General features: G+C 35.8%; 2 protein-coding genes and 2 long non-coding RNA genes across 4 annotated transcripts; 1 reads left to right on the top strand and 3 right to left on the bottom strand.

Moving 5' to 3' along the window:
- Nucleotides 1-1,670: 1,670 nt before the first annotated feature.
- Nucleotides 1,671-4,781, bottom strand: LOC109083481 (amine sulfotransferase-like). The gene is made up of 6 exons (XM_042749189.1): nucleotides 4,545-4,781; nucleotides 4,120-4,322; nucleotides 3,913-4,039; nucleotides 3,220-3,314; nucleotides 2,918-3,098; nucleotides 1,671-1,911 (listed from the first exon to the last, which is right to left on the bottom strand). Exons 1-6 carry the CDS (start codon nucleotides 4,774-4,776, stop codon nucleotides 1,784-1,786), a joined length of 966 nt encoding a protein of 321 aa, XP_042605123.1. The 5' UTR covers nucleotides 4,777-4,781; the 3' UTR covers nucleotides 1,671-1,783.
- Nucleotides 4,782-12,226: 7,445 nt separating this feature from the next.
- Nucleotides 12,227-27,344, top strand: mfng (MFNG O-fucosylpeptide 3-beta-N-acetylglucosaminyltransferase). The gene is made up of 8 exons (XM_042749965.1): nucleotides 12,227-12,814; nucleotides 18,881-18,926; nucleotides 19,008-19,110; nucleotides 19,957-20,110; nucleotides 23,143-23,228; nucleotides 23,393-23,558; nucleotides 25,469-25,554; nucleotides 26,687-27,344. Exons 1-8 carry the CDS (start codon nucleotides 12,473-12,475, stop codon nucleotides 26,781-26,783), a joined length of 1,080 nt encoding a protein of 359 aa, XP_042605899.1. The 5' UTR covers nucleotides 12,227-12,472; the 3' UTR covers nucleotides 26,784-27,344.
- On the bottom strand, nucleotides 15,894-20,104 carry LOC122141802. Its single transcript, XR_006158113.1, has 3 exons — nucleotides 19,988-20,104; nucleotides 17,053-17,192; nucleotides 15,894-16,970 (listed from the first exon to the last, which is right to left on the bottom strand). It is a non-coding gene; the product is annotated as an uncharacterized LOC122141802 (long non-coding RNA).
- LOC122141803 lies at nucleotides 23,185-23,539 on the bottom strand. Its single transcript, XR_006158114.1, has 2 exons — nucleotides 23,434-23,539; nucleotides 23,185-23,348 (listed from the first exon to the last, which is right to left on the bottom strand). It is a non-coding gene; the product is annotated as an uncharacterized LOC122141803 (long non-coding RNA).
- Nucleotides 27,345-27,418: the final 74 nt, after the last annotated feature.

Below are 27,418 nucleotides of genomic sequence, written 5' to 3'. Positions count from 1 at the left end.
TTATTAATTTCACTGGTGAGTCTACATAGATTCATATATTGTATATCTGAAGAGAAGTACAATAACTCCAAAGAAATTTTAATGGAAAGCTCAAAAGGTCATAAGCCATTTTTTTTTGTCTTATCCTCGTTATCATTGATAAAACCTATTGCTAGGATAAAAGCTTATTTTGATCAGTGAATTAGATGTGTACCAAACAATAAGCAAAGAAGAATTAGACCTCTAGCCAGGGGGTGTGCAATATTGACAAAAACTAAACACCAGCATGTTGTTCAAAGACGCAAAACATCGCTGTAGCTTTATTTGGAACCATTTTTTGTTGGCAAAATAGAACAAAAATAGGCATTTGGTGTCTAAAATGCAGGTCTCCTAACAGAAACTTCTTGTTTATTTAACATTATATTAACAGAAACTTAGAATGCTTGTATATTAAATTAATAAACTGTGATTCATTTTGTGATTCCAGAAGTTTTAAGTTTGCATTGATTTTATGTTCTTAATTTATTTTAGATTAGTTTATTTTAATTTATTAAAAATAATTTATTAATTAAAATACTTTTATAGTCTTTCTGTGGCCCTCTGCTGAGGACCGCCAGTGGGTCCCAGTATTCAGTTTGCTGGTTGAGTGATATTGATATACAAGATAGGATAGAGGTTAATAATATGTTAATTGGTAATATAAGAAGGAATGCTTTTATGTGATTTATTTTGTCATATTTCTTTAAATGGGATAGCTTAAGCCTAATTTAAACCTAACATTAAAAACAACACTATTAAAAGTCACACAGTAGTAGATGAGGGCAGAGAGTTCACTTCTAGGGCTTAAGGTTAACCCCATCATGAAAACACTTGTTTGCAGTTTAGAAAGATAAGACTATGAAGCAATTATAGAGGCCGATGTACAAACTACACTGCCTTCATTAAAAAGCAAACAAACAGGAGCATGAGCAACTCGTTGACTTAGTTGTAGGTTTGAAATGATCTGTTACTGAAATTATTGTACGTTTATGGACTTGCGACTTGAACATGACGGTGTTTGCTGACATCTACTGGTCATTTTGGAGAACTGAAGCAGATCTAGAGATATCAGAAGGGTCTACAATCAGTTATAAAAAATATGGAACCCCCTAACCACACACACTTTTAATAAAACATAAATTCACTCCCCACACTTTTTCTGGGCAAGTGTGTTCATGTAGAGATTTTCAAAGGACAGTGTGATTTAAACAATTCATTTCATCTAGATTTAATTGCAAACAGACAAGATAGTCTTTTAAAAATTCATTTTTCACAACACGTGATTATTGAAGTGAGCCTAAAATATATATATTTATATATTTAAATGTTGTATAGTTCAGAATGCCAATAATAACCTCATCACTTCATGTTTGTTATCTGTTTTGATTTGGTTGTGTAGCCAACATATCCATTCACATATTTTGCATTATTATTGTGTTTTAGGGCTTTTAACATGGGTCACTTAATCCTTCCTCTGGAGAGCCCATCATGCAAAGCTACTAAGATTAGCAAACTTCTCTCAGACTACAGAAGATCTGATTTCAGGTCTGGTCTACAGTCTAGGCCTAATATAACAAATCCTACACCACCGAGAACTAAATTTGTAGAGTAATTGGTTGAGAGTTTCAAGACAAGTAAGTACAGTATTTTGCTTAAATTAATTGCTATTTTAATTTTTATTCTCACAATATTATGCCTTCCTTTTATTACTGTGATAATGTTTTATCTTTATTAGTTTGTAAAATGGATGTCACAGCTTGTGTTTTCAGCCATGCAGTTCAGAGATGTCCCATACAAAGTTAAGAGGAACGTCCTTCATTTTTTCTTGGTAGATGCGGTCAAAACATTCACTCTGAGCCACAGTTAAAGAGTTCTTCCAGTCCCCAACGGTTCCTGTAACACAGCAGGTTGAACACGTTAATATAACATTTTCCCACTGCAGCTGATATGTCACATTTACCACATTTAAAGGGATAGTTCACCCAAAAATTACAATTCTGTCACTCACCCTCATGCCGTTCCAAACCCGGAAAACCTTCGTTCATCTTTGGAACACAAATTAAGATTTTTTTTTTTTGATGAAATCCGAGAGCTTTCTGACCCTCCACAGAAAGCAAGGGTCGTACAACATTCAGGGAGCAGGGGTGTTACAATGTTATAGAGAAAGTGTTTTATGTTGTTTCAGTGATTCAACCGTAATTTTATGAAGCTTTTTGAAGATTTTTATGAAGATTTTAGGAAGAGTTGTTTTTGCAAAAAAACATAAATAATGACTTTATTCAACAATTCTTCTCCCCCGAGTCATCCTCTGCCTCCATTATAGAGAGAACCACAATGCATGCTCGTGCTTCCCTGCACATAAACAAGGCACAGTACATACATGTTCTATGTCAGCAGCACCACGGCGTGGTACTCTCCATAATGGAGGCAGAGGGTGACTTGGGGGAGAAGAATTGTTGCATAGTTGTTATTTTTGTGTTGTGTTTTTGCTCAAAAAGTATTCTCGTAGCTTCATAAAATTACGGTTGAACCATATGTCACATGGACTATTTTGTTGATGTTTTGGTACCTTTCTGGTTTTTTTTTGTACACCAAAATTCTCATAGTTTTGTGGATTGGTGGTTTATAAGATTTTATCAAAAAATATTTTTTATGTTTTTTTGATGATTTTAGGTCTTATGGTTTGGAACAACGGGAGGGTGAGTAATTAATGACAGAATTTTCAGTTTTGGGTGAACTATACCTTTAATGAACTTTTATATAATGAACTATTTCAAAGGTCTAATGTGAAGAGATGTTGCATTAATAGACCTGAATGTGACATGCATGGGAAATAATAATGTTTAGATATATGATAATGCTTAAATTGCCAACTCTTAATTTTTCACTTTGGTCTGACCTTTGCGCAAAAAAAGTCCTTTTGGATGGTCTGTGATGAACTGAGGAAGGAATTCATAGTTGGCCATGGGGTCTTTCTTCATGTGATTGAATGTTGCTGTCTCCACCACTTTATCAATCGCTGCGTCTGACAGATTCTTTCCCAAAAACTCACAGATTTTCACAACGACAGATCTGAGGTCCTAATAAAAGATTTGTACATTTCATATAGATATTCATATACTCTATATTTAAAGAAAAATACAACAAATCAAAATAGGTTTGATGGAAAGGGCAAAGGGTCATAAACCAAACCAGTCTCACCTTGATCATTTCTTCATAAGTAAGGATCAGGATGTTGTATTTGTCTTTATTTGTGATCCATCCTTTAACATGATCAAACCAACAGCCACCAATCACTACAAAACAGACACAACATTTACATATATTTACATTTAGTCTTTTAGCAGACGCTTTTATCCAAAGCAGCTTATAAATGAGGACAATGTAAGCAATCAAAATCAACAAAAGAGTAATGCTATAACAAGTCTCAGTTAGCTTAACACAGTACACATAGCTTGCTAGTTTTTTTTTTATTATTATATAATAAACAATAGAATAGAAAAAGAATAGAGCAAGCTAGTGTTAGAGTGTTAATCAGCTGCTCGGAATTATTTGGGCAGGTCATTCCACCAGGAGGGAAAATAGTCAAAACTAATTAAACAGATAGTTCACCCAAAAATTATAAATGTAATAATCACTTTAAATGATCTTGGGTAGGTATTTTTTCAGTTGTGTGTGACTAATATTTAAATAAGTAGATTAATTAATCACTACATTGTGTAATTAATTACAAATTACAAATTTATATATACACTGTTTTTTTTGTGTTTATGTTATCTAATTTACAAAAAAAAAAAAACGGAAAAGAAAAGAAAAGAAAAGAAAAGAAAAGAAAAGAAAAGAAAAGAAAAGAAAAGAAAAGGATATATTAGGTCTATTGGTTTTGGCACTTACTCCATCCTGTGAAGAATTTTTCCAGCATCTCATCAAAGTTATTGGAAGAATCCAGGTTTTTCATGTTGTTGGAAAAATGGAAATATGACACCATGATGTCTTTAGGGTTTCTCATGACATAGATGACCTGACAGCAAAGACAGACTTATTAAAAAATTTTCATGACATCATGAGAGTTCATTAATCGATTGATAAATGTGTACACACTTTTCCTTTTCTTTGCAGCATTTTGGGCATCAGCGGCTGGAGTAAATGGGAGCAGAAGAGTCTTGGAGATGGACGTGTGTTGTAATTTGTCTTCAGTGCTCGATACTCTAGCCACGGCATCTGGTCATGGGTGATTTGCTTGGCTTTGTCCGGGAAATCTTCAGCATATATTAAGGTCATGATCCGTTGGGTCCACACCGTACCTGAGAGAGTGATGTAGAGTCAAGCATAAAATACTAGGGGCTTGACTGAATAATGTTAAACATTTTGTCAATACCTTAAACATTTACGTGCTAATGCATAGTTCACATTGTTCCGTTAGTTCAAACAGTGGCAAAGTCAAAGTACACCAAATATTGTACTACATAGGTTCAGTTTAGACATTCAATAGACATTTTATAAATATAGCCTAACATCTCACTTACCAGATTTGGGGTAGGTAACAACAAAGACATCATCATCCTTTGTTTCAAAATCCTCTAAACTGTCAATATATTCTGGAGTAATATCATGATTGTCAGCCAAAGTTATGACAGTTCCTTTGTAGGTGATCATTTTGTCACCAAGCATATTGTTTTCCTGCTGAGCCATGTTTGAGATCTTACTGAACCAAATGAAGTGAACACTAGTAAAGAGTGTAAATAGCCGAGAAAGCATTTATTTATCTAGGACCTGATTTCACTGAGAAAAGATCTGTTGCACAATGGTCTGTTAAAATGTCATTTACTTTTGCATGGTTCATTGCCAACCTTTGGATTTGTTGCTTTAACCTAACTCTTTATTTTTTGCCTTTGTAGATCAATGTCATAGTGATATTCAGAAGGTCAACAATATTACAAAATAAATGCAAAGACTAGTATAATACACACATTCTGCTTGCATTTCATTAATTTTTATAGCTATACTTTCAATAATATTCTAGATAAATGGTTCTTAACCTTTTTGACATTAAGGGTTCCCCCATTTTATTAACAGAAGCTGGGAGTGCTGGCATACTGAATTAACTTATTAACTTTGTTCCAGGTTAACCACATCATAAGAACACTTTGTAGTGTTAAACGTAGATAAGACTATGAAGCAATCTTAGAGATTGATGCACAAACATGAACTTCATTTAAAACAATCAGGAACATAAGCAACATATTGACTTTTAGTGTTGAAATGGTTTGACACTGGAATTATTCTAGGCCTGTTAACTGTATATTTATGACTTGAACTTGATGGTGTTCGCTGACATCCACTGGTCATTTTGTGGAACTAAAGCATCTTCGAAATATCAGAATGGTTTTATAGCGTTGAAGAAAAAATACTATGAAAGTCAATTGATTGAATCTAGTGTCTGGTTAAAAAAATTATTGAATCTAGAATTTATGTTAAAAAGTGGAAAGAAACTCATACAGGTTTGGAACAACTTGAGAGATGAGTAAGATGGGAGTAAATGATGTCAGGATATCTTTCTTTCTTTCTTTGAGCATTGCTGGTCACCAGCATAAGGTATGTTTTACATGCTGGGACCAGCTTGGAATACTGGTTGCTGGTTTGCTGGATGCCATGGGATGCTGGTTGCTGGTTTTCTGGTCCCCAGCACGGTAAGCAGGTGTGCTGGTTGACCAGCATAAAGTATGTTTGCATGCTGGGACCAGCTTGGGATGCTGGTGTGCTGGTGGACCAGCATTTGTTGTCTTTTGGGTGCTGGTATGATCCCAGCAAGAACACAACAAAACTTGTGTATGTTACATATCACATTTCTTTTGAAATTGATTAGTGTTTGTAGATAAAGACCAAGACAATTTTCCAAATAAATTGTAATAAATTATTTAATAAAGAAAACACATGTTGCTGGTTACATGTTTACACTGTAAAATTCCCAGTGTTAAACAAACACTGCTCAGTTTCCGTATAATCCTGATCTATAGTAGGGGTGAGTGATATATATCGTCTGTGATAATATCGTAATTGTCGTTTTAATGATGTGCGATTTGACATTATTGTGTATATCGCAAAAACCATTCAAAGCACCTACAGAGTGCATGCATTCATTACGTGATGAGGTCTAATAGGTTAGACTAGTGCGCAGTGTGTTCTTTCACGACATGATTCAGTCTATTAAAATGCATTTAGAATGCACACAAATTAAATGTATGCAGAAAATGTATATATTTATATAATTCATATAGTTACTCAATATTACACGTTTTTTCTCCCAAAATTATCATGATTTCAAATGTGATATTGATGTTTTACAACAGTTCAATAAACAAGAATTTAATTAAGAGTCCTATATTTTAGACACCATATTGCCTGTTTTGTCTCTATTTGAACAAAAAAATTATAATTCCAAACACAACCACAGCACTGTTTTGTGTCTCTGAGCAAAATGATGGCAAATTAATTAACCGTTTAACCCTTGTATTATGTTCGATTTCTGGGTACGATTTTGATGGAGCAGGTCAAATTGACCCTAATTGCCTTCAGTGCAATTCCCAAAATATAACATTATTAAAAACAAGAAGGAATCATGCATGAACAGAAAAAAATTATATCAATATTTGTCACACAGAGCAAACAATTAATATCAAAAAGTATGATGTTTAAAAATGTGTTTAACCACATTTTTTAACCCCTTAACTGTTACCGTCCCTCTGGTAGAAGTTTACTTTTATATTACTATATTCTTCACTACTATATTACAGTTAAATCTATATATCGTTGGAAAGGTCAAAGACTCCTTAATGGATATTTAGATATATTTAGATTATAAATAAATAGATATAGATATCACTGTTTTGGTTACATTTTATGAAGGAACAGTAATACCTGCTGATGCAGTATTACAGAAATGGCAGTTGTAATTTGGTTTTTAGTTTCATTTTTAATCTTTTGCAAGGAGTTATTATACATTCTCTATGAATAACTTTGAAATATATAAGACGATGAGCCAAGTTTTTAGAGGTTAAACTGAGGTTAGACCAGGCTTTCTCCCAAGTTGACAGACAAATTAAGGTCAGATATTTCCCGATTCCAAACAGATTTGACAGAGAAAGGCATTGTAATGCAATCAACAATTCCACCACACGCCAAGGAAACAGATGGTCGACTAGAAAATGGCGCAATCCAATCCCACACAGAATGAGATCTCCTTAAATTAACTATATGTGCAAAACCACCCGAGTGCACAATCCTTTTAAAATTCAAATGAAATAAATAAAGATATTTATGTCTGTTGTATTAAATAAAAGTAGCACAAAAAAGGAAACGACAAACAACTTTGAACAAGAACCAAAACAGACCGCACAATACCAAGAATATAAAAAAAAAAACGGACAAATGTTTGGATATGTGACCAATCCACTCCAACGCAAAACATGTCCCCAAAAAGCCCACGTTGTCAAGAACTAGTAATCAAATCTTCTCTCCATTAGCTCCAAGAAAAGATTGCAATGCTTATCAGTCACTAGACAGGTTTGCAGGATAGAATATCATGTCCATGTCCACCTTGTTATTCTCCTCTCCTGGGCAGTTAAGATGCCTTCTTCTGTTGCAGTGAGCTGATAAAATCCTCTGCTTTCTGAAAAGAGTCGAACATCATCTGCTCACCATTATGCCGTAGTTTAATTATCGCCGGGTAGATGAGAAATGGCTGCAGACCCAGTGCTGTCATCCTCTTATGGACTGGGTTGAGATTCCTTCTCCTGGCAGACGTGGCTGAACTGAAGTCAAGAAAAAACAGCAGCGTGACATTATCCTGCTTATATTTCACCGGGTATGCCTGTCTTGCCATCTCAGCACACGAAAGATAAGAGTATGCAGCCGCTCAAAGTTACTTTTTCTTCCGTCACAGGCACGATGAGCCCGCTTAATCTCAATATCGCGTCCTTTTAATGCAGGAATCCACTTGGAAAGATTAGCTCTGAGGAAGCCGGCTGCATCGGAGCCTTCTGCCCCCTCTGGCAACCCACCAGTCATACGTTATTTCTCCTGCTCCTATCCTCCATGTTCGTCACTTTATCGGTAAGTGGTCCTAGCTGTTTTCTCAGGTTCGTGGCTGTTCTCCTGTCCTCACGTGCAGCTGCTTGAACAGGATCGACCCAGACATGTGTCTGCTTGCCACTATGGTTAGCTTTTCAACTTCTGCTTTTAGCTCTTTTACAGAATTGATGGGTCGCTTGTATGTCCATATGTAGGTCATGCAATACCGGGATCAGTACAGAGTCTATCGCATCTCTTACTGTCGAGGCCACAACCGAATCCAAAGTACTTTGCTGTTCTTTAAGTGCTTGCTTGATACCATGAGCAATGGCGCCACTGAGATCCTCTTTGTTGATGGTGGAATCATTGAATTTTTTCTTTATTGATTTCTTAATTAATTTTCTCAATCACTCTTTTCCGATTGTCCTTGACCGTGGTTCGAAATTTACTATCAGGATTGTAGATTTGACAGAGTGAGCAGAGCGAAGGACCGTTCGTGCACTGCCGTTGAAGGGTCACATGATTCACGTTTCAGCAATTGCTAAAAGTGCACTCTATCCTGTATGCACTGACATACCTTTTACTATGTGCACTTTTTGAAATCAGTGATTGATAGCTGCATTTGGACATATGTGACTTCCCAGATAAGTATGAAAGTCTTTAAAAACAACAACGTTCACTTTTGAAAATTCTCTATGAAGTTGTTATTAACTGTCCAACTGAAAGAGCTCTTCTCATAACCCCTGTTATCCAATGTACAAATGCTCTTTTTAACTTATTTTAACTGATATATGTACAGATCTTATGAAGCAGGAGACAATTCCTTTGATGCTTTGAAACATTTTACTAGTTTACCAGTGACATTGATTAATAATGAAATCATAACGTAATCAATTAAAATTTTCAGTTCTACTTTCAACAGAGGGAGCAAATTAAATTACAAAGTTATCATACAGTTCAATAAATCATATGTTTTAGCCTTATATTGTTTTTCCTTTACATCATTAATGTGTTAAATAGACAAATATGCAAGCAAAAAATATGTTTGTCCCTAAAACACTACTTGCATACAGACAGCTGGCCTACTGACACTCAACCCTACATCACCAGCTCAATTTGCTTGAGAACAGCATGGATATGCTGGTCCACCAGATAGACCAGCACTATACCAGTGTCACCCAGCCTGGACCAGCACTATACCAGCACTAACCAGCATAAACCATTCTGGACCAGCACTAACCAGCAAAAACCAGCATGGACCAGCTTGGAATTCATGCTGGTTTATGCTGGATTTTTCAGCAGGGTCTGTTCCACAATCAGAAACTTGATTGGTTTCTTCAGATTGTTGATGGTCCCCCACACACCTGGCATCTGCAGACACTGGTTTTTGTTTGTAAACTTGAGTTTGAAGGATCCAAGCCTTTTCTGCTGTTTTTGAAGGATCTGAGGTGTTTATGCAGCCTGCTTTGACTGCTCTATCTACAATAAATCTTGCATTCAGAACAGCAAGTCAAGAGGCACGTAAATGGCTTTTCAATGCATAAAGAGTCTGAAAAGGTCTGCCATTGTTCAAAGTAGTGAGCAATGTACTTGCCGTACATTGCCCCCAATTGTAAGTCGCTTTGTGTAAAAGCATCTGCAAGATAGCTAAATGTAAATGTGCCGTTTTAAAAGGATCTTTTCAGGTAGGCCATAAACCGATCCTGGGCCTTTCCTGGCCAGGACGTGCCTGGGCATCTCTGATTTACCTAAGGGACCAGACGCCCGTCCATGGGGCCACCGAGAGAAAAGGATGCAGCTGGTTACTGGTTGCAATGGATGAATGGATGAAAGTCAATGCTGAGAAATTACAAAAAAAAAGGTGCTAATGAAGGTTACTGTGAGGTTTGTGTTGATCATGTCATCCTAAATCCTCTTGACCTGAGGAAGAGTTTAAGCCAGAATATAACAAAAAAGTGTTTACTGTTTAAACACAATAAACATTTAAACTACATGTACACTTGACTACTTGACAATAAGTGCTTGGGATAACAGTAAGGATAATGCAGTTCTCTGGCATAAGTTAAAAGTGAAACGATAAAGTAGTTCAGGACAGATGCCAGAACGCCTGCAGTGTCATACAGTGAACCACCAGAAATAAAACAGGACATAAAGAGCTGGGAACCTCCCTCGGAGGGAGTCCTCTGAAAACATTGCCTAAACAAATATATATTCTCATGTGTTGTCATCATTCATTGACTATTGAAAGTGAAAAAAGTGAAAGTGACATGACATACAGCCAAGTATGGGAACCCATACTCGGAATTCGTGCTCTGCTTTTTTAACCCATCCAAAGTGCACACACACAGCAGTGAACACACACACCGTGAACACACACCCGGAGCAGTGGGCAGCCATTTATGCTGCGGCGCCCGGGGAGCAGTTGGGGGTTCGGTGCCTTGCTCAAGGGCACCTCAGTCATGGTATTGAGGGTGGAGAGAGCGCTGTACATTCACTCCCCCCACCTACAATTCCTGCCGGCCCGAGACTCGAACTCACAACCCTTGGATTGCAAGTCCGACTCTCTAACCATTAGGCCACGACTTCCCCCAAGCACTATACCAGTATATATACTATATATATATTCAAAGCACTACAAATGACATACTATGTTTTTACAATGACATACTATTTTACAAGAGCAACTTGTCTTGCAAATGCTAATTCCATAGAGAGAGAGAGAGAGAGAGAGAGTTGTATTTTAAATATATCTTTATTATAACAATTTTCTTTTAACATAGTTATTCACACTTCATTCAGAAACACATTTTATATATATATGTATATATATATATATATATATATATATATATATATATATATATATATATATATATATATATATATATCTATATATATATATATATATATATATATATATATATATATATATATATATATACACTTACATGTTTCAAAAGTCAACACCATTTCATTGTTCTCATATAAAGTACACAAAACCTCATTAACACCCCAGATATCTATAAACTTTGGTAAACAGTCCACTAACATGTAGTAAGCAAACTCTACTTTTAGTCTAGCTGCTACAAGTCCCAAAAACAGAGAAACCACACTTATTGCATCCTACCCTATAAGTTTATTTTTTCTTGTTTTCCAAATGACTAATTTTGCAGTGCCAGATAAAAAAAAATATTAAAACCAAAGTCCTTTTCATTTGAATTTAGGTCCATAAATAGGCAATTGGAAAGAAAAGAATGAGAAGAAAGAGAGGAAAGATTGGAAGAGAGAGAGAGAGAGAGAGAGAGAGAGAGAGAGAGGGGGTGTGAGAGAGCAAATAATATTATTTTATTTTCTAATCTGTATTTTTCCCTTTTTTTTCTTGAAAATTGTTGGTTGTGATGGTAATTGCGTGACAACTGACACCACAAATATGTGACAATAAATTTTGGAATAGTTTGTTTATTCACTCTTTTCTTATATTATCAGAGGTGCAATTTTATATTTTTAAGGATACTTATTAAAGATATAAGTATATATTTATATAAATGGTGTATATAATGCAATTATTATTTTATTATTAATAATACAATTTTATTTTGTATTATAATATTTTAATTTGACAAAATTACAACTTGATTGAAATTATGAAAAATCATAATCCGTTCATCTGATATTTATCTTGATTCTTCTTTGTTTCTTTGGAAAAATGTTGGTTGACAGAAATTACGTGACAACTGAAATCACAAATTTGTCACAATAAACAGTGAAATACATAGGCTATTTTACTCGCTCTTTGCTTATCATAGGTGCAATTTTATATTTTTATGTAGGATTATACATTTTATTTAATTTCGAAGATATATTAAGGGTATATATATATATATATATATATATATATATATATATATATATATATATATATGAAATGCATTTGATTTAAGCATTTATTACATTCGTTTTTGTCTCATACACTCATACATGAAAGAATGAGTTTGCCTTCAAGAAGAAGGTTTCAACAGGAAATATGGTTTAATTGCACATTTGCAGGCATACACCTTATTTTATCATTCACCATCAGAGCGTGACTGCGGAAAGTGGGCGGGGCGTAAAAAAGTTTGCGCAGCCTGAAAGTGAATGACAGATCATCCATCCTCCGCTTTAACAGAGCGCATGAGGGGCATCAGGCAGGACCCGAGCGGAATTACCAAATGCCAACTTAACGGAATCACAATGAATTTGAACTACATATCCCAACCCACACAGGGACTTACTGGTTATTGTATTTCATTATTATATTTTTAAACAATCACGCGTGAATTCGCCCAGATGTCGCCTGCTATACTAGTTTAATATGCGGCCAAAAGCGAATTAAGGAATTTAGAAGATGATCGTAAGGAGGCTGCTTCACATACTGCCTGTCTTCGCTCTGACACTTTTCATCCTGGTTTTGCTGGATTTGCAACTGCGCACCCGGAGTGACCAAAAACCCACCGCGTCTTTTGCGCACGAAAAGACACCATCTATATCAAGAACTACGGCTGTGAACCAACACAGAGACGTTGTTAATGATAAACAAAGGCCAAAACTTCAGAAATGGAGGGAGATGAAGCCACAACCACCTTTAGGACTCACTGACATCTTCATTGCAGTGAAAACCACTGGCCGGTTCCACAAGACCCGCCTTGCTCTTCTTCTGGAGACCTGGATCTCCACGACTAAACATCACGTGAGTGTTCCTTGACTTCTAATTACTCAAAATTAAGAGGATTTAATGTTAAAATATAAGAAAACCCTTACTGATGATCAACCACCAGTCAGTGTTTATGATGGTTCCTCCTTGATCATTTTATATGTCATAATCTTGATTTGAGAGACAGTCTCACCTAACAACCGCTGCTGATGTCACGGGACATCTGGCAGACGTGTGCACATCCTGTGGCATCAGCTAGAAGTTGTGTGCAAACGCATTTGTGAAAGCACCGGTGCAAAACCTTAGACTTGTGTGATGCCAAAACCAAACAGGTTTGTTATGACTGTCTCACAAGTGGCACTTATGCATTTCTGCAACCCTCATGGAGTTATTGGTTGTATTTCATTGCTAAACACTGCAAATAAAGTAATTTTTCACAAGCACAGATGAGCTAATTTTATTAACGTTGGCATCATGCCGCAAAGATTGGCCCACGAATGAGTGCATCTGTAATAAAATGCAGCGATCTGCCCCATTTCCTGTTTCGTCCGTTTATAGACTGAGCACTTCCTGTCTGTGTTCTCTAATTCAGCAGTAGCCTTGTCACAAAGGGCTGAGGTGGACTTTTAGGTCCTCTTTTTGTCACAAGAAGCAGAGCTCACAGATGTGACCTTTGAAAGATAAACTAATGAAGATGACTGACTGAAAGGCCATTTTAATGAAGTCAAGTTTTGTTTCTGCCACCGTTTTTCTTATAATACAAAAGATTTGGTGTGGCGGTGAATTAAAGACATTTTAAACTCAAATAAGCTCAGGGGTTTTACCAAGGGGTTCTGGGTTAAGGCTTGTAGATACTGAAACTATGTCTGATTCGACAGATCTAAAAGACCAGACCAAGTGTGTGGTTACAACATAGCGGTTCGGTGAATCTCATGCAAAAGACCTGTGACATTTCATGGCCACATTTCACCGCAATATCCAAAAAAAAAAAAAAAAAAAAAAAATTGCACTCTGACATTATGACATTATTTTTTTTTAAATCAATTAAGCACTTAATTGTTTCACAAGTGTTTCCAAGTAACAAATCTAATATAATATTTTTTAAATATTATAGGAAATATAGTATTTTTAAGAGATTTTTTAGTTAACAAGTGTTATGTATTATTTTTTATATTTAGAATTTGTGCTCTGCATTTAACCCATCCGAAGTGCACACACACAGAGCAGTGAACACACACACACTGTGAACACACACCCGGAGCAGTGTGGGCAGCCATTTATGCTGCGGCGCCCGGGGGAGCAGTTGGGGTTCAGTGCCTTGCTCAAGGGCACCTAAGTCGTGGTATTGTGGTATAAAAATAATATTTACTTATTTTACTAATAATAATAATATTAATGGTCATAACTGACTTTTTTTTATTTCTAGTATATGTAAATACTATCTTTACTATAAACATTATTTTAATATTTTGTTATTATGTGAATTAATTAAAATATTAATAAAATATTTTTAAACAATAACAACGTTTGAATTAAAATAACGTTTAGTATAGTATTTACTTGTTTTTAAAATAATGGTATTTATAATAATAACTGTTATTATTAATATAAATAATACATATTTTATATTCAATTAAATATCAATTTAGTTGTTTTATTATGTGATTAATAATTAAAAACACGAAAAATATTAATGGTCAAAAAAATGTCTTCAACAATATTTGTTTATAAGCATTTGTTTATTTATTTTCTGAAATATGGCCCAAATATGTTTTTGTGAGATTTTCCCACTATTTGTCAACAACCTCATTATATATTTTTTTATGCCATTAAATTCATGCTCATATTTAATTATGCCTTGGGATTTAGTGGTTTGTCAGCTGGTATTTAATATGATTTCCCACCCACTTCTGGTGTTACTTTGACCTGGTTGTTGCTTAAATCTGTGTTGCATGAGACAAAATGTTTATGAGTGAAGCCCTGGCCCCTGGCATTAATTCAGAGAAAGTAAGACATAATTGTTGGTTATTATTGATACTTGCCAAAAAGAAAAAAATGACAGAGATTGATTAAAAAAATCTTGAACGTCCCCCTTAATGGACCTCCATTTACACTGTAAATGATCAGATCTGACTGTGGCCTGCTGTAACATGACATTAAGAAGCAGAACAAAGCCGGACTGACGTACTAACACATGCTTACACACACACTCACAGTTTGGCAGGCGCTAACAACACAAGGAGGACTTTGGGAAGATGTTAGTGATTGGACTTGCTGTGTGTTATCACTGAGTGGCTTGTCAAAACGAATTCCCAATGTGCAACTCAGGTTGTAACACTTTCAAAGTAGCTGCCGTCACTCTAAATATAAGACGACAAGTGCGAAATAGTGCCACTGCTGATCCAAATACTTGTACGATCAAAGAGAACGTGTGTGAAACACTTGGGGCTAAAATTACTCTTGTATGGCATACTAATATGTTCTCTCTCTCTCTCTTTCTCTCTCTCTCTCTCTGTGTGTGGAAGAAATGACTCTCAAACGTTCAGCACTTTGCCACTCTAAAAGTCTGAAACTGGAAGGGTTTGATGTTGAGGTTTTGCATCAGATTTTGGCTCTCATACATTAGAATAAAAAAAATCCCTGCTTCTGCTTTATTGCTCCTGTTTTGTATATGAGCAATAGTGTGAGGAGGAAGTGTGTTTATCTGAAGTTTGAAGATTCAGCTTTTCCTTTTCCTCTATGTGGAGACAAATGACTAATTTTAAATATTATTACTCAACATTTAAATTTTCTGATGAGTTGTGCTTGCAAACATCCCTGCCATACCATTGCTAGGCTATTGCCATATGGTTGCTAGGGTGTTTTAGGGTATGTTTACACAACAACGATTGTACTAAAACATTTTTGAAAAGTTTTGGGGTACCTGTTCAAAATGATACACGTTCACATGGATCTGCAAAAATGACTAAAAACGCTGTATTATGCATGCCAGGCCAGTAGATGGCGATGTCATTTCTATAGATTAAACATGTAATATGTGTGCGTGTGTGCTGTCACCATTTACTCAAATTCACATTTTCGTATTTTACATGAAAACGATATCAGTATTGTTTTCAAAAATAGACATTTTGAAACTCGTTTTAATATCTTTGTATTTTCAGGCCCCTAAAACACTGTTGTCATATAAATGAACAGCCAAAACGCATAAAACGTTTTCAGATTTTTTTTTTAATGGTGTTGTGTAAACACACGTTAGATTGTTTCTGTAATAAATTATCCATTTATTTACAATAAATTATTGCAGCACAGACAACAAATCATACAGTATAATAATTATACTTGACAGCAAATTACGACAAGAATGTGTGTTCAGAATTAAGATAATCTATAAACTTGCAATTCTAAGAAAAAAAGTCAAACTAATGAGATAAACCACCCAGAATTTTGAGGTTATATTTTGCAGTTCTGTCATCCTCCCCCCCCACCACGGAATAAAAATTGCATGTTTGCGACTTTTATTTTTACAATTATGAAAATTTTCTCACAACTGAACCTTCGCAAAAAAACCTACCCTCCTTTGTTACTGTTGCTATGTCCGACAAGCCATGCCACTCTTATGCCACACATCATGTTCTTATACAGTAAAAAATACATCATGGAGTAAAGAGGAAACTGACAAAACTCCGTCAGACAGGACCAAGTATGTTACTTCTGGTACATTGTGATTGGTCAGATCACCTGTCAATCAAGCTCCCTGCGAAGGGTCAATTGACAGCAAATTATTGCAAAAACGTGCGTTCAGAATGACAAGAACTTGCAATTCTAAAAAAAGGCCAAAATTGTGAAATACAATCCCCAGAATTCTGCCTTTTGAGTTTATATTTTGCAGTTGTTTTTTTGTTGATGTTCTTTTTATCTTATAATTTCTGACTTTTCTCTTTTATATCTGACGATTTTGACTTTTTGATTCTTTTCAAAACTGCGAGATATAAACTCATAATTTCAGATTTTCTAAACACATTTAACTCGAAATTCTGAGAAAATAAAAAAAGTCATATTCAAGTTTATAACTGTGTAATTCTTATAGTAGGTGGTCGCTAGGGGGTGTCTCTATGATATTCTAGTCTGTTGATGTGGCTTCAGTCTCTCGTTCGGTGTAAGTCTTTGAGTTTTGTCTTCCATTACATTTGATCTGTCGGGCAGAAGTTATAAATTAGATTTCTTTGGAAAGTACAGCAAACCATGAGAGTTATTTACCAGTGTTTAATGCTTACGATTAGGGTTGTTCAAATTACATTTCAAGCTCCAACAGCGGGTTTTTAAGCACAGGATGTTGTTTGTGCTTGTCAGTTTTGGTGCTTCTGTTTGTGTGCCCTTTGCCTCTGTGCCAATAAGAGGAAGCGACAGCCGCAGACTGCATTTTGAAACAATGACAAAACGGAAGTCTATCTTAACAGAGGAAGTCTTAAGCTATGGAAACAGGAACAAAGTGTGAAACAACAAGTCCGGCACTTTTAACAAATGTTAGAAAGAAAAAACACCAGACATCTGAGCAAAGACTTTTAAAGACTAATATTGTTTTTTTGTATGTTTTCGTGAAGTAGTATGTCTATATGAGGCTTTGATAGCCTATAATAATCAGAAAATGTTTTGGATGCATCTGCTTTTAACGTCCATCACATTATTAGCCATTTTCCGAGATTCTTTTTCTTATCCCATTCATCCCATTTGTGCTTATTTCTTTCCCTCTCAAGCTGAGAATAGCCTACAAAACGTAGGTGCCTAGTCTACGAGTTTTACTTCATTATGCTGCTAATGGAAAGTTGTGCTGCCGTTTCACATCTCCAGATGGTGTTTTATAAGCCGCTGTCATCAGCTGCTTCACTTTATCCGAAATGAGTGCTAAAGATCCACCCTTATGATTTATGAAGGAGCTCGGGGTTTGAGTGGGCTGTTTCCTCTCGCTCTGGCCCATTGGCTTTGATGGCCGTGGCATTGATCCGCGCGCTTCGATTATTCCGCTTGTACTCAAGGGTGGAGCGGCACGTAGACTTACGATATGAGCCGTCTGCAGCACCTAGACGTCGTAATGAAGCTAAATTTTCAGAGTGACATCTTCACTGCATCATGGGGAACATTAAAGGCTCTAGCAGGGGTGAGGTGTGTGTGTGTGTGTGTGTGAGAGAGAGAGAAAACGGATGAGTAGAGGAATATGGTCGCGGCTGACCACAGATAGGATGTCGCTGTCTAGCAGGAAATGGCTCCCAAATCTGCTCCTCTCAGTTGGTTGAGGGACCATTTTTTTAATATATAAATTTGGTTTTGTGGTTACAAACGACACTGAAAACCTTCATTAATTATATTATATAAAGTGACGTGACACAGCCAAGTATGGTGACCCATTCTCAGAATTCGTGCTCTGTTTTTAACCCATCCAAAGTGAACACACACACACACACACGGTGAACACACACCCGGAGCAGTGGGCAGCCATTAATGCTGCGGCGCCCAGGGAGCAGTTGGGGGTTCGGTGCCTTGCTCAAGGGCACCTCAGTCGTGGTATTGCCTGCCCGAGACTCAAACCCACAACCTAAGGGTTAGGAGTCAAACTCTCTAACCACTAGGCCACAACTTCCTTATATATAGGCTAATCTACATTCTGACACTGTATAGGCCTATTACGAATATTATTGGCTCATGACAGATTGCTTTGGTTATTTTAATGTTCATCTGGCTACTCTAGGTGGCTTCAAACATACCTCATACAATCATTTACATAATTATTTTATAATATTTTTAATGTTTCTAAATTTTTTGCCAACCCATCTCAGTGGTAGTTTTTAGACACTTTCACACAAACAGCAGTTTTGTTGTCCCACTTTGAGACAACATTGGTAATTACAAACCAGAGTTCTCATGGCAAAACCCGGGAACACAGATGCTCTGAGACCTCCTGGTGCACCAGCTGTTGTCTCACAGCGGTGCATGATGGGAGTTTGGATGTTTCTTTCCTCATAAGACCACCAGGCTCTCATTGCACCATTCCACAATTAATATGCCAATTTTGCCTCATGAATTTGTGTTTATGTTTCACTTCTACAGACATACATCTTTACAGACAGTCCAGATGAAGACATCTCCTCTGAAGGTATATCATCTTTCTACTGCAGGATTGATCTGAGCTTATGAATCTTTGCCCTGAGCTCAATGCATGTGTCTTTGCTCTCAGGATTTAACATGATCGTTACCGACTGCCCGCCGGAGCACAGCCATCAAGCTTTATCCTGCAAGATGGCAGCCGAGTACGACCACTTCATGGCTTCTGAAAAAAAGTGAGTCGCCCTATAACATAATGTGAACTTTATTTTTTTTTCATATGCAGGTACAGATTTTTTTCTAATCACATGTATTGTGTATGTTGGCTTTTGTTTTTAATATTTTATTTATTTTATTTTAAGAAATTCACAACCTTTAACCTGTTTTAATACTTATATTTACTTAACATTTAAATACTAAGAAAAAATTTAAACAATAAATACAAAATATGTTTTTTTTATTTAATATCATATACATTGTCAATGCAATTTAAAAACTGTCTATAAAAAACATACACAACGTCTAAATTAATATATATAAATCAAACATAATTTCGTAAATTGCATAAACAATTATGAACAAAACAGCATCAAGTATTGCTTAATACATAGAGCTGAAGCGCCGATCACACAGATTGCATTAAAAACATATGAGACACAGTGAAATGGAATAAAATCGAACCAAATTCGCAACGTGTTTTCTAAAAGTTTAAACTCTTTTAACTTTGCATGAGTGCAGCAGTCATATTTGTCCATCTAAAAAATGCTGAATATGCGTAGCTCCTAAAATTCTCCACCAGTTTTGGGTCATACAGATAAGAGTAATACATCTTTCGAATCTGTAAAGACTCTACATTTATTTGTGTGCACTCACAATAACAACAAAACATTGTGCTTTTGTAAAATAGGATGCGCTTTCTGTCGTCTCAGTCTCTGTGAACTTGAGTGCGAAACTCTGAAACTCTGGGTATACTTGACTTACAGATAGGAAAACATATCTATAGAGAGAGAAATGTCTACTTTCTTTTCTAGAAATGTCTAAACTTTTAAATCATCTTGTGATTTTATTATTTATTTCCATAGGTGGTTGTGTCATGTTGATGATGATAACTACCTGAACCCTGGAGCCCTTCTGTCTCTCCTGAGGGCCTTCCCAGCGGACAGCGATATCTATGTGGGAAAACCAAGCCTGGATCGCCCAATGAGGGCCCAGGAGCTGCTGGAGGGAAATAAGACGGTCAGTTGTTTTATTGATATTTTTTCTGCCATGAACGTGAAGCAAAAGAGCCTTTTCCTTCAGGGATCAATCAGTGATTAGAGCTTTATTGCTTATTGATCTGGACAATCCTGTCTGGTCTTTTAACGTATAACCTGAGAGAAAAACTGTCAATACTGTTGGGGGAATTAATCCAATCATGTACAATGTGTGATGGCAGTCATTTGAGTGTGTGTTTTTGTAGTCATGCTGTCTTTGGAGCTGCTCCCTCAGTAGTGTGTGTTTGTGTGAGGTCTGCAGAAACAGACAAGCCATTCAGTTCAGCTTTCCTCATCCTTTCTTTCTCTATGTTTCTCTGCTCTGCTAATCTCTTGGGTCACAGAGGCACCTGGGTAATAAAAATGAAACCTGTCTTTTCATTTCTGCCGCCCTGCCGGACTCTACCTCTGTTCATTGGAAAGAAAGGTCCTTCAGTTCCTTTTTGTTTCTGTCTCTGCATGTAATTTTGTATATTTGTTTGTTTCTTTGTCTGATGATAAGGACACAAAACCTGCCAAAAACAATATGTCTGCTTCATATTTACAGTTGAGGTCAAAAGTTTACACCCCCCTTTCCGATTCTGCAAATCTACCAAAATTAGAGGGATCATACAACATGTTATTGTTTATTTATTACTGACCTGAATAAGATATTTCACATAAATTATGTTTACATATAGTTCACAAGAGAAAATAGTTGAATTTATAAAAATGACCCCATTCAAAAGTTTACATCCCCTTGATTCTTAATACTGTGTTGTTACCTGAATGATCCACACCGTTTTTTTTTTTTTTTTTGTGATAGTTGTTCATGAGTCCCTTGTTTGTCCTGAACAGTTAAACTGCCTGCTGTTCTTCAGAAACATAATCCAGGTCCCACAAATTCTTTGGTTTTCCAGCATTTTTGTGTATTTGAACCCTTTCCAACAATAATGGTGATTTTGAGATGCATCTTTTCACACTGAGGGCAACTGAGGGACTCATATGTAACTATTACAGAAGGTTCAAATGCTCACTGATGATCCAGAAGGAAAAACCATGCATTAAGAGCCGGGGGTGAAAACTTTTTAAATTTGAAGATCAGGTTAAATTGAACTTATTTTGTCTTCTCGGAAACATGTAACTTTTCTCTGTAGCCTCTGAAGGGCACATCTCCATACTGTTCAAAAGTATATATATATATATATTCTCTGTAGCAAATATATATGTAGCCTCTGAAGGGCACATCTCCATACTGTTCAAAAGTATATATATATATATAGGTGATTAATTAATCTAATTAGTTGCAAATTTAACCCAAAAGATAAATTAAAGCCATTTTTGTGTAAAGCATCAAACAGACATTACAAAAAGTAACTTTAACAATAAATATTTTGTTGTTATATTGCTTAACTATTTGATATAATTATGAGACGAAAACTCAAACAGGGGCATTTTTTACCCATATCTTGAATTTTAGGCTCCATCACGAAGTGAGCTGTTGCCCTGCCTCATATCTGTCATAAATCAAGTGTATGAAATGTAAGATTACCCACGTAGGTCTGGGGCGGGACAAGTGCGTTGAATGCGTTAATAATTTTAACACTTTATTTTTCACCGTAATTAATTAATCTAATTAACACGTTCAAATATATTATTTGAAAACATTTTAATTAAAAATAAATAAATTACATTTCCCCCCTTTTTTAGTTCTGGTGTTACTCTCTACCACTTTATTTTGTGTGCTTAATCTTTCTCAGTTGGACACTCAAAGCACTGCTGAATCTAAACTGCTGTTTTGTTCTGGGGAACACATCCTGATCTGTCCTGTCTGGCTCTCTGCGTGTCCTCTGTGTTGTTTATGTCCACATTTATATGTCAGGCTGGACAGGCCACAGCTCCCTGCAGGGGAGGAATAGGCCTGCGGTTAAAAGGATGAGAGGACAGAAAAGGGCTGCGTGTTACCTTGAGGGTAATGGCCACATGGAGGAATGAAATGAGGGATAAACGAATGGGGGGACGAGTAGATGGACATGCTCAGATTTATGCCCCTGTCGCTTATGATGCTCCACAGAATCCCAGAGGAAAACAAACCTGCTCACAATTTTAGGAAAGCCAAGATATGAAGAGGAGTGAAAAGCTTACAGAGGGAGAGAAAGTCATGGTTGAAAGTGATTTAAATTTGAATTTAAGGAAAGAACATTAAAATGGAATGAAATACATTTTATACAACAGTTTAGTAGTGGGTATTTATGGATGGCGACAAATGTCTATGAATCAACCGATTCATTCAAAAGCATAGATTCATTCAGTAATGAAGACAAGCGTATAATATTTATAATAGAATCATTGAATCATTCACGCAACACATTCATTTAAAACGCTGAATAATTAAGAAACAAAACAGTGACTGTCTATATGAATGAGCTGATGAAACAACATCTTTCAAAAACACTGAATCATGAATGAACAAAAGAGGTGACCGTTTTTTATGAATGAGCCAATGAATCATTAAATAAACTGATTCATTCATGAGCACTAAATTATTCGGGAACAAAATAAGTGACACTTTACATTATATACAGTATTGATATTATAAATGAATATTTTAGTTAAAATATATGAAATTACATAATTACTCTACACAACATAATTTTCCCATAAGTATTTTTTTGATTCAAATGTATGAAATGTAAGAATTACTGTATATTTTTTACGCTTTGCTCAAAGTTTTCTGAGAAATCTGCTTTGAGGTTCATCTGCAAGTCTTTTCGCTTAAATACCTTCTTTAGGTGAGGCTTTATACTCAAAACCTCAGCGAGTCTCCACATGTTCTGCTGTACAACTTTCACACACTGACCGATTGCACCACTAGAACTTAAGATTGTTTTAGAGGCTTGATTCTTTATTCATAAGGAACTGTAGTGATAAGACATGCAAATGCAAGATATTTTCTTGAAATTTTCATGTATGTGCAGAATTTATAGAGCTGATTTGGAAGCTGACTGGTTGGCTTTTCCCTCTGTTTTGTTTTAGAGGGACGTCCATTTCTGGTTCGCTACAGGAGGGGCTGGTTTCTGTCTGAGCAGGAAGCTGGCAGAAAAGATGGCACAATGGGCAAGGTGAGGCCTGATTCAGCGTGTGTGTTTGACTTTGATTTTGAGGCCATTTCATGCATATGTTGGTACTTGTGCCTTGTTCACGAAAGGTACCTCAATTGTTTCTCCTAGACAGCAGTGAGTCTAAATTGAGAGTATATGTGTTAGTCGCATGTCTCTATTTGCAGTGGTTCCAGGTTCGAGCAGACCTCCGCTGTGATCATGTTACCTGATGATTGTACAGTAGGCTTTATAGTTGAGAGGCGTCTGGGAATCTCAATGGTCCATAGCAACATGTTCCACTCTCATCTGGAAAACCTACTTCTTCTTGCCCCTAGCGATATCCCAAAACAGGTGAGATGTTTGTATTTAAAGGGATAGTTCACCCAAAAATGAAAAATTATGTCATTAATGACTCACCCTCATGTCGTTCCAAACCCGTGAGAGCTCCGTTCATCTTCGGAACACAGTATAAGATATTTTAGATTTAGTCCTGGAGCTTTCTGTCCCTCCATTGAGAATGTATGTACGGTATACTGTCCACGTCCAGAAAGGTAATAAAACATCTTCAAAGTAGTCCATGTGACATCAGAGGGTCCGTTGGAATTTATAGAAGCATCGAAAAATACATTTTGGTCCAAAAATAACAAAAAGTACGACTCTATTCTGCTTTTTCTTCTCTTTCGGGTCTGTTGTGAGCGCGTTCACAACACTGTAGTGACGCCGCTGACGTACGACGCTGCTGACGTGTTTTCTTTGTTATTGGGCACACCAGAAAACACGTCAGCAGCGTCGTACGTCAACAGTCACGGCAGTCGCGTTCACAACAGACCCGGAAGAGAAGAAAAAGCAGAATAAAGTCGTAATTTTTGTTATTTTTGGAACAAAATGTATGAAAACGTACTTCAATAAATTCCAACGGACCCTCTGATGTCACATGGACTACTTTGAAGATGTTTTTATTACCTTTCTGGACGTGGACAGTATACCGTACATACATTTTCAATGGAGGGACAGAAAGCTCTCGGACTAAATCTAAAATATCTTAAACTGTGTTATGAAGATGAACGGAGGTCTTACAGGTTTGGAACGACATGAGGGTGAGTCATTAATGACATAATTTTAATATTTGGGTGAACTAACCCTTTAAGTATTAAAGTGTTTAATTTTTCAATCTTTTGACAAAAGTATCTTTTGACTTAGGCTAGTAAGAAACTTACTAGCAATACTTTATCAAGCACTCAGGCAAGCATTCACAACACCTTAGCATATAGCAACTTTACCACAGCTCGAATCATGCTAAATGTTGAAAAGAAATGATCAGAATCATTTAAGTATTTTTTGAACCACCTAGCAATCACTTAGACTACCCTAGCAACCACCTAGCAATGCCCTAGAAACATCTACTATAGAATACCTTAGCATCCACCTAGCAAAGTGCTAACAATCACTCAGGCAAGCAATCACAACAACAATCACAAAAGCATATTTTGCAACTTTGTCACAGACAAAAACTATTAAAATTAAAATTTAAAAGTTTTCTTTTCTTTCCACAGTATGCTAAAGATTACTCAAACAACTGATATTAATATTTTAGCTCAAAGAACTGACAGTAAAATTTTTAACTTATCAAAGAACAGGAGGCTAATATTTTACTTCCAAAACTGGATGCTAATATTTTACCACAAAAAAAATTACTAGATGTTAATGTTTTACTACAAAGAACTGAGTGTTAATATTTTGCCACAAAGAACAGGATGCTAATATAATACCACAAAATCTATTTTACCACAGAGAACTGTATGCTATACCTTACCTCAAAGAACTGGATGCTAATATTCTGCCTCAAAGAACAGGATGCTAATATATTATCAGAAAAATCTAGATGATCATATTTTACCACAAACAAAACAAACAAAAAAAACTGGATGCTAATATTTTATCACAAAGAACTGAGCGTTAATAATTTACCAGAAAGAACTGGATGCTAATATTTTACAGAGAACTGAAGGCTAGTATTTTACCTCAAAGAACTGGATGCTAATTAAAAACAACAACAACAACAACAACAACTAGATGCCAATATTTTTCCTCAAAGAACTGAAGGCTAATATTTTATCTCATAGAACTGGATGTTAATACATTTAGCTGTCAAAATACATTTTGGGCCAAAATTAGATGGTTAGTTAAAATCAGACTACTTTTCAATTCTAACAGCATGTTCTCTATTCTTCCTGTTTGTTTCTCGACCTCTAACACCAAAGGTGACTCTCAGCTATGGATGGTTCGAGAATAAAATGAACAGTGTTGAGCTAAAAGGAGTTTTTACCAAAGATGAAGATCCGTCCAGGTTAGTCATACACACACCTATACACACACCTTCACACTCCCACAGGCCCTGTGGATACAGATTTGTAATTTATGATTAAAACATGACGCATACTGCTGCTAACTCTACTTTCCTTTGTTCATTCAAGACAAATTATCAGTCAAATTGAAGTTAAAGTAAGATAAAGCCGCTTTAACTGATGTAAAAGCATGTTATCCTTCTACTAAAGTCCCTGAAATCTAATTTCATGCTAATATTTGTATGTTTATCTGTAAAATATGCTTACCACAGTGAGTTCGGTATCTTCTCACACATCTTTCTGCCTGTGCTAGCATTAAGCATCCAAGCTTTTTCTGTTATCACCACAAATCCATGCTTACACACTTCGTGAGCAGACATCTCTTACGGGCAGTTTAAAAGCACTTCCTTGTACATCTTAATCTGCTTAATCTGAATACATTTGTCTGTATGTATTGCCAAACTCTTCACAGGCTAAAAGGTTTTGCGTTTTCCTCAAGAGATAATCCTTACTTGTTTTTGAGACCAAGTAAAGTTCGGTTCCTGCTTAAGATTTCTCAAACTTCAACCATAGCTTGAAGCATAACTCATAAGACAAACTAATCCTTTCCTTTTTTAAACATTTTTTTTCTTTCTTTAAAAACATGATGCATTTAAAGGGTTAGTTCACCCAAAAATGAAAATTCTGTCATTAATTACTCACCCTCATGTCATTCCGAACCCCCAAGACCTTCGTTAATCTTCAGAACACAAATTAAGATATTTTTGATGAAATACAAGGGTTTCTGACCCTGTAATTTTAAGAAAGTCATTTTTTTTTTCTTTGCGTACAGAAAGTATTCTCATAGCTTCGTAAAATTACGGTTGAACCACTGATGTCACATGGACTATTTTAACAAAGTCCTTACTACATTTCTGTGCCTTGATTGTGGGAGGACCCTTGCTGTTTATGTAGGGGCAGAGAGCTCTTGGATTTCATCAAAAATATCTTAAATTGTGTTCTGAAGATTAACGAAATGTCTTACAGGTTTGGACTGACATGAGGGTGAGTAATTAATGACAGAATTTTTATTTTTGGGAGAACTATTCCTTTAAGATGTTTTTAGCTAATGTTGTTCTGTTTTTTTTTTTTCAGGTTCAGGACAGTCCATTGTCTTCTGTATCCTACAACAAGTTGGTGCCCTGTAGCCCTCAAAAGCGCCTTGTCATGGGATCAACATGTTCTCCCTTGATGCAATAGGCTAAATGGACAATAATCATGTATAATGTGAGATTTTCAATGGATAGTGTCCTTACAAAACACTGGCGTTTTGTAAAGTCCAAGAAGCCAACAATAGCCGAAAGCACTGCATGTTGGTCAAACGAGGAAACTGAGAAACCTCAACCTTTAACTGAGCCAACATTGTTATTAAAATTGGAAGTGTAACTTCTGTCTACATGCTGCACATTTTAGTTATTATATGATCATCTGATTCCTTGAATACTTAATATATTTGTAATTATTAAATAACACATCTCTGTCAATGCACTATTTGTTTGTAAGTGTAAAATGCTTTTAAATCACTTAACTTGATGAATTTGTTTTGAAAAATTTCAAATCAAAAGATTTCGAAACAGTAATCAAATTTGTTTCTTTCTATTATCACTCGAATTTTTGTATTTGCACTGTAGCATTTTGATTACTGTAATATATTTGTACTGTATGATTTATACCAAGCACTTAAGTGGATATCCAATAAAATATGTTTTGAGATTTTGTACAGTTTTAGATAAATAAAAGGTATTTTCCTGCATAATTAATCTGAATTATTTCCTAACTCAAATATATGTATTGTGATGGATTTGTATGTGTTTTTCTAAATTAGAC

This window comes from Cyprinus carpio, chromosome B22, assembly GCF_018340385.1.
Source record: "Cyprinus carpio isolate SPL01 chromosome B22, ASM1834038v1, whole genome shotgun sequence".
NCBI classification, from domain to species: Eukaryota; Metazoa; Chordata; class Actinopteri; order Cypriniformes; family Cyprinidae; genus Cyprinus; species Cyprinus carpio.
Note: the sequence above shows the minus strand (reverse complement) of the source record. Positions and strands in the feature narration are given on the sequence as shown.